The sequence below is a fragment of the Catharus ustulatus genome, chromosome 4, assembly GCF_009819885.2.
Source record: "Catharus ustulatus isolate bCatUst1 chromosome 4, bCatUst1.pri.v2, whole genome shotgun sequence".
Classification (NCBI taxonomy): domain Eukaryota; kingdom Metazoa; phylum Chordata; class Aves; order Passeriformes; family Turdidae; genus Catharus; species Catharus ustulatus.
Window position 1 is genome coordinate 18753155 of NC_046224.1, and position 8066 is coordinate 18761220.

The 8066-nt window shown below is 39.4% G+C and overlaps 1 protein-coding gene across 6 annotated transcripts in view; it reads right to left on the reverse strand.

Annotated features, from left to right (window-relative positions):
* The window catches only part of BRD1 (bromodomain containing 1), a 67182-nt gene extending 59163 nt beyond the window's left edge, over nucleotides 1-8019 (reverse strand). The window contains exons 1-3 of one of the 6 annotated variants that reach the window (XM_033059103.2): nucleotides 3550-8019; nucleotides 437-479; nucleotides 177-258 (exon numbers count right to left, since the gene is read on the reverse strand). In XM_033059103.2, coding sequence (XP_032914994.1) covers nucleotides 177-183 — 7 coding nt within the window. In that variant the 5' untranslated portion in view covers nucleotides 184-258; nucleotides 437-479; nucleotides 3550-8019. Of the gene's footprint in view, nucleotides 1-176 lie in introns of all 6 variants that reach the window. The other 5 variants (XM_033059100.2, XM_033059104.2, XM_033059102.2 and 2 more) reach the window with 5 other exon arrangements.
* Between the last annotated feature and the right edge of the window lie 47 nt (nucleotides 8020-8066).

Here is an 8066-nt window from a genome sequence, read left to right on the forward strand (position 1 = left end):
CCATTTCAAGCCAAAAATAAGAAGTCCTCTATCCATAGTTTGATGGCAACAGACCCCTCACCCCTTTTTTCACACCAGTTCAATATGTCCAAGAGGCTTCAGTCCCAGTCTTCAGAATCCTCACACCCCTACCTGACAGCATCAAACTGTTAACCAAGTTGCCAATGCTGACTCACTCTGCATGGAAAACTTCACAGAACAAGGATCTTCTGCCTACCAGCTTTCACCTCCACTAGCGTTGACTTCTCATCAGAATCACTGCAAGAAAAAATCACATAAAGAAACACAATCACTATGTATCTGCCTCAGCATCCTCCTCTATTTTCTCCTTGAAAAAAACTACATGAGACACAGTTCTATGTTTCTAAAGTGTATCAACTTTGTTTTACAGATTAATAAAAGTCAACTAAGACTCACTGCAGGGGTACTGACTTACTTTGGACGCAACTTTGTATCCCTCTCCTGGCCTGGGCAGCTGGCTGGTGAAGGGACAAGAACGAATTAGAAATCACTCCACACCCTCCTTAGAACCTGCAAGAATATGCATTTCGAGAAAGGTTTTGGACTGCCATAATATACATGTGTGGGTCTTCTTCCTGTGATGATGACAAATGTGCCTAACCTTGCATGTGATACTTCTGTGTGATGCCTGAAGGTAATGTATCACCAGTAAGTTTTCAAGTTTGGCTTCTGCAGTATACAATTTACACCTTCACCCTCATCTATGCGATACAACATTGCCATGGTCCTCTCATCCTAATTAAGAATGCTTTTAAGATCTCACTTACTTCATCAGTCATCATATGTGGCACTGGCAGAATACTTGTGGGCATGATTTGCAAGTTCACAAAAGAAAGGTGGTTCCCAAACCTCACAGAAGTCAGAACAGCATTCACTGTGGAAAAGATGCTGTAACCTTATCAACAAACATGTTACAGCAGTGTGCTGACAAAATTTCAGTTGTTTATTTTCAGTCTGTGAAAATGGATCAATCTGCATCTTCTGGGTGCTTTGCAAATTTTTGTATTTACTGAAAAATACATGTATCACTGATCCATCTCCTAGTTATCATTGTCATAGTAGACTGAATGGTCCAAAATCCTAGATGAACATCCCAGAATGAAGACCAAATTTTTAGCATAAAATATATAATAGAAATGTTGGTTCATTTTATTCCTATTTGTTTACTGAACATATTCCTTATTCTCTAGTTAGGAAGAATTGTCTGGATTTTCCTTCTCAATCCTCTGATCACGAAGTTTTAGCTGTATTAGGACAAATAAAAATTAAATAATATTGGTGTACATAATGTTCACCAACTGCTATGGAATCAAGGATTTTTTGTTTTGTACAGCCTCCGTAACTCTTACTTCCTGCACATAGCACCTTTCTCACACTCACAGCCAAAGTTAATAAATTGTTAATAAATTGGTAAGACCATTTAGTCTGACCCTTCAGAACAGTTCATGTTGATCCAAACAGTCTTCACCAAAACACAAGTTCAGAAACAGACTGGGAGCTGTGCCAGTGCCTTTTATGGTACTTATGAAGGTCTAAAGACCTTTTATCATTGGAGCTCCACCAGAAGTCACATTTGATCAGGGTGCTTGCTAAGAAATACCTCTGTGAGCTGCACCTGCTAAGCAGGCCTATGCAATGTTATCTATAGATAAGCTTGAAGATCATTTGACAGAGTGGTCTTCAAGTAGTAAAGCTGCTATGCAAAGGTCCTTACTTCATTTCCATTTAAGCATTTGGTGGAACTAATGCTTGGGGTCACCTACTGCAAGAAGAGGTATGCATCCTGTCACTTGCTGACAGAAATACACAAAGTACTTTGCTGAGATACACAACTGACAGGGAAACGTACAGCCTGCTTTACTTATCTACTATATTGAATCCTTTAACATCATACCTTTAGGATTTTGCAGCTTAAGATGGTCTCTACAAAATGTGCTCCTAACAGTCGCATGGTGGAAGGTGAGGACTGACCTCACTCCTCTGGACATTGCAAAGATGCAAAACCAAACTTCACAATTAGGATGTATATGAAAACATATGTAAACTATGCTTCAATAATACAAAACCAAAATTCCACACGCAAATTACAGCATGCTGCAACACAAGCACAGAGCTTGCCCATGTACTGACCTGCAGGTCTACCAAACAACATAACTACCATCTACTACTTTACAGACTATTTTATCAAGAACAAACCCTTGGAACAGAGTTATTGTATAATGATATTGCTGTTTCCAAATGAGTAGACAGAGCCATAATCAAGAAAATAATATTCTCCTTCTCTTTCATCATTGTCTCTTTGGTATTAATTATTCAATTTCTAGTGTTTACAGTTTGGCACCTTTATTATGTTCTGCATAGTAACTCCCCCTGCAAAGGTCTTTGTGGGAAGCTATTCCTGCCACAGGATAACTGCCATCAGAACAACCCCTTCATAAACAAGTCACCAATTTTCTGTTTAGCTCCCAGGAGAGCCTCCCAGCATGATCAGATGAAAATGATTACCAGCACAAAAGAGCAGCAGTAAAGTAAATCCAGGATTTGGGAGTGCCCCTTCAGCATCCCCATTTCAGTCATTAGCCATCATTAGTTTAGCTTACAAAAGCAGCTGCATATTTAGAATTGGAGTGTCAGTCAATTCACACAGCATAACTAACTGAGCCAAGTTATGGGCAAAGACAGAATGTCAATGGTAATGGTAGGAATCAAAAAGCAAAACAGTAACTGCTATGCAAAATGTTCTAAAAATATCGTACTTACACAGCAAAGAATTACAAAACAGTGTGGTTAGACAATCTACTTTGGATTTTGACCTTTTTTTTTTTTGCAAGACACACTGAGGAAACTTCAGTAGCCGATATAAGACAGAATTCATAGAAAGTCAATGCAAAAAAAAAAATGTATTTGAACTGAATAGTTTTGTGAAATGCAGCCATAGCAAAGGGAAAACAAAGTGTGTTCCATACCTATATCTGATACACAATGATTTGTGAGATATACAATTTCTTTCAGTTTCTGTGGTTGTTCTCCTGATCAGGTTCAGATTTCAGAAGATACCCGAGTTTGTGATAAATGACGTAAATTCTTAGGATAGCATAACCCATATAAACAATATTATGCAAATACATTTTTACCATCTCCCTTTCCTACTCCTTGATCTTCTCCTCTACACTGGAAAGGATTCTTTACACAGCATTCATCCAAGCAAAGACTGCCTTCATAAAGTTTAATTATATATAAAGTTTATTTTATTTATTGAAACCCTTAGAGTGACTTCTCTATTCTCAATTCCTGTCAGTTAAAAAACTTGCAAATATAATACAAGATGAGGTATAAGCTCTGAGGGGTTATTTTTCTAGTTAGCTCACTCACAAACATGTATCTCTAAGAAACAATCTCCAATGTTTACAATGAGTTAATACTTCAGCCTTATAAGGTATAATTCAGTTAAAATTTAATTAGCAATAAGACCCAAATCCAGTTTTAATTATTTTACTATCTCTTCCTCATTCATTCTAGAGGACAAACCTGGTCTGCAGATGATTAAAATGGTTTGCAATGGAGGAAGTTCAACTGTTAGAATCCCTAGTCATTTGTCACAGAAGAAATTTAAAAATAGATGGGCTCATTCAGAATTAAAACCATGCCTCCTCGTTTATATGGGGAAGGACTACAAGGTGACATTAAAATCTGGGAAGAAAAAAAGTGAAAAATAAGTCAGAAGCAAGACTCAACACATGACATCCACAAAACAGCCTGAACCACCAAGAGCAACCAACATGGCCTGTAGCTTCCTCTGTTCAGAGGAACCCAACTTTTGTGCATAATTTAACAAGCAGTAATGAGCCCCACACTTTCTTTGTTCCAGACTTGCTACTGCCCCAGCCAATGCCTGACCCTGTCTAATAAAGAGAACTTCCAAACTCATGTATATATAAATCAGTTCTGAAACTGATGGCTTTGTAATGTAGACAAAATCTCCATAGGCCAAATAAAAATGCTGGAATAGGAACTTCAAACTGACCACTCCTGAAAGACATACTCCAGCACCATGCTCACTTTACATAAAGAGCAAGTATGTCAGCATGCTATTATATGCTCAACTCCAAGTCAAAAATCAGCCACATATGCCTCTGATATGCTACAATGAGGATGATACAGATAAAAGAGTTGTGTTTGTAACAAATGAGGTAATATAAATGCACAAGGGCACCGTGGTTTCAGCAGTGAATGCTTGCTCCTAACTACTGTGTGATTGCTAATCCCTTATTTCCTGAGCACCCTGGCACCTGATGAGGAGAGCAAAGAACCCACTGAACTATATAAGTACTTTCCTATGTTACAAGTTCTTAGCAACCATATCGCTTGTGATAGATACTGAACAGACACTAAATTGGACATCCAGATCTAGTACTTTTGACCTCTATTTTAAGGTTTTGATCATTAAGGAGCCTAGATAGGCTCCTGAAATAGGCTGGAGTCTATACAAAGAGGAAAGGAGGTAATTTTATTAAATGTATTACCTCAGTGCATATGAAAATCTGCAATTCTCTGTGCTTTATTTAAGAACTGCTATCTCTTGATGTAGTTTTATTCTTCATAACTTCATAAGGAAAATGCATTGCTGATGCAGAGCTACTAGAGGTAAAGCCAGAGGTTTGAGTGAAAAAAAGCTTACCAGAATATGTTTGGAGATAAATATTAGCTGCTTAATTTTGCTAAAAAAAGGTAATAGCATCAATACTACTAACTGCATTGTTATTATCAATGTTTAGTGTTTCCAAATGTATACAAATGCAAAAAGACAGAACTAAATCACATCATCACTGCAGTCTCAACATTATGTTTACTACCAAGAAAGAAATGGAAGGAAGGAAGCAATAAAACTAGATTAAGATGAACAGCCCAGTGACTGGAGAGACCCTGGGACCACAAAACTCTGTCTGCAGCACTAAACATCTACATTTGGCTAATAACATATTGAAATAGGTGTATTTAAGGCATATTTAAAAGCTCTGTCACAGTAAGATGAGATATAAGAATTTAATTTTGTTTCCAACTGGTCTTAGGCACTTGCTATAGCCTTCCTGAGAGCCTTCCAAGTTCAAGGTACATCCCAGTAGAGAGAATGACAAAGAGATGGTTACTTACAGTTACATAAGTGATGTGTCTTCCTTCTCTGAACCTGTAATACCTATTTTCCAGAGAACCCGAACAATTTATTTGGAAGCATGGTCTCCTAGATTTCTGCTATTCTACAAAATATAATAGAGAGTCAGATACTTGCAGTTTGTTCCAGGGACTGAAGTGAGAAATTACATTTTAATATTCACTTATATCATATCACTTTTAATTCATGCCAGGTTCAGTTAACCATGCAAATAAAGATGTTTATTCACACTATCTAAAACAGATAAGACTATAAATGCGTAAATGGAAGAAAAAAAAAATACTCTTCTTTAGTTACATAACCAAAGTTTTCGGTTCTTCCTGTCAGGATGCCTTGAAGATTTTCCTAATTATCGGTCTTCCTAAATGACTATGTTCTTTCACATACTTACACTTCAGACTTCAACTGGTATGGAAAATCTGTATCTTTAGACCATCACCACACCAGTGCTGCTACATTCACCACAAGCTGGCAGTCTGGAGCCTTCTCTAGGAATTGCAGTTATTTACTCTTTATTTTGCCTGCCACAGATCACCAACTCTGTGTTTTATTCACCACATTACTTGGTTGTTTGTGAGAAGACGTTCTGGATCCAGCTTTGCTCAGATATTTAAGACCAAATTCCTTGAGTTTCCGGTGTATTTTTGTAAAACAACAAGAACAGAGAAATTCCAGTTATTGCACTCAATCTGTGATACACACCTGTAGATTATATACAGAATTACTGATAGTTTCTCAAGCCCCCAAAAGATAACTTAAAGAAAGACTTACATTTTATTAATCTCAACTTCCGTAATTCTTAAGGAAGTTTTCAGAATAGGATTCATGAAAAAATGAAGAGGTACAGAGAGGTGATGACAGAAAGAGCAATGTGCAGTGCAAAAAATGCAAAATTAATTTCCAGTCTTTTTTAATTTACTGTAAAATTTTCAACTATGAATTGTGAAACGCTCTAAAATCACAGCTGTTAAAAAGCCATGTACTCTGATATTTAATCTTTCCACATTGTGATAAGCGTAACTATGTCATTTGAACTCTTGCAATTTTACAGTTGTCTAAAAGATGCTTTGTGAGGTGACATATTTTGATACTAATAATAACAGTTGTTGCTATCATCACCACAGTAATGTCCTGTCAACAGACTGGTGATAGAGATTTCTTAACTAAATTCTCACACCTTTATTACTGTGTCCAGTTGGCAGATCTAGCCAAGATCAAACTTCATTTTTTAGCAGTTTTATTCATATAACTGCACTTTGTAACAGTGGAACACAAGTAATTGCACCTCAAACAACTTTGGCCTCAGTCACCTATAACAACTAATATATATAATATTGTCTATATACACATAGACACACACTGATACAGTTGAACTCTACCAATAAAAAGAAACTGTAAATTAAAAAATATTAAGGAACAAAGGACTGCTTGCACACAGCATAACAACTATTTTGTTGGCAGTTTGAGTAGTATATTAATAACAACAACAACAAAAAAAAAAAAAACAAAACACCAAAAAACCCAGGGAAAAAAAAAAAAAAAAAGCACAACTTGACATAAGATTTCCAAAGTATCAGCCACAACAAATTATTTACTGTATATTGACTGGCAGAATTCATTTAGCAAATCACACTAGTACTTAAGTACAAACACACACCTAATATGGCAGAATGTTGAAGAGTTCCACTATTTCGAATTAAAAAGCTATTGACTGTTCTCTTCATATACTGCTATATAGCCAACCAAAACACTCTTTACTAAATCTGTTCAAATTACAAAGACAAAAAAAGAAACTTAACTGATGAAAATAACTCATCAAAAAGCAAGGACTTGCTTAAGCACTGCCTCTGTCTTAATCTAAAATTTAAGTTTCCAAACCAGTACTGTTTACAGTAGTCTTAAGGTTTTTCTCCTGTCTTCACTCCCAAAGGTAAGCAGTAAGTTATGACTACCAACACTTTAGGCAAAGAAACTGAAATCTATGACTGGCACTGGGAATTTGACAACAAATATCACAATCACAGCAGATTATATCTCACTCAGCTCTCCTGAGAAATTACATACATCCAAAGGACCCAACAAACACTCTTCTGCACCCTCACCTGAAAAGCCTGGATCACTCGGCCCATTAATAACCTTAACTAACGTTTCTCAATCGGAGAAGACAATCACCGACCGACAACCGAGCACCGGAACTGGAGGAGCTTTATCCAGAACACGACCTCAAGCATATAGCAGGCCACTGTTTCCCTGAACCGGCGCAGCGCACTCCCTTCAGCTCTGAGCATCCTTCCCTGGGATGCCTGCTCGGGTGAGACTCGAGCGCCGCGCCAGGGCCCCTTCCGAGGCAGACTCAGTACATCGAAAGAGCGCCCGGAACCAAACTCACTGTGCGTTAGACCACGCATACACATCAGGGTGGGTTTAACTGCGGATGCGAACAATGGAGGCTGAATTGCTGACAAGGGAGGGCTGCGCTCGGAACAGCGTGTCCGTGCCCGCTCCAGCGGAGCGGTGCCCGGGAAAGCCTCTCCACGGCCGGCCCATGGGGAACGCGAGCCGCCCGCCCGCAGCCTCCCGGGGAAGGCGCAGCCGGCCGGGCAGAGGCCCCGGAGGTCCCTGCGGGCCTGAAGCACGGCAGGAACCACCCCAACCCCGGCCCGCCGTCCTCAGCCGCCCCAGGAACGAAGCGGGGTGCAGTGACCAGCGGCCGCGCCCTTGCGGAGAAGGCCGGTATCGGGCCCGGCCCGCCCGGGGCCCCTCCGGGACGCGGATACGAAAGGACCCCGCAACCCCCGAGCATCGCAGCCCGGTGCCGCCATTTTGCGGCCCGGCGCGCTGACATGTCGCGCGCCGTGCGTGGCGCCGCCCCCCG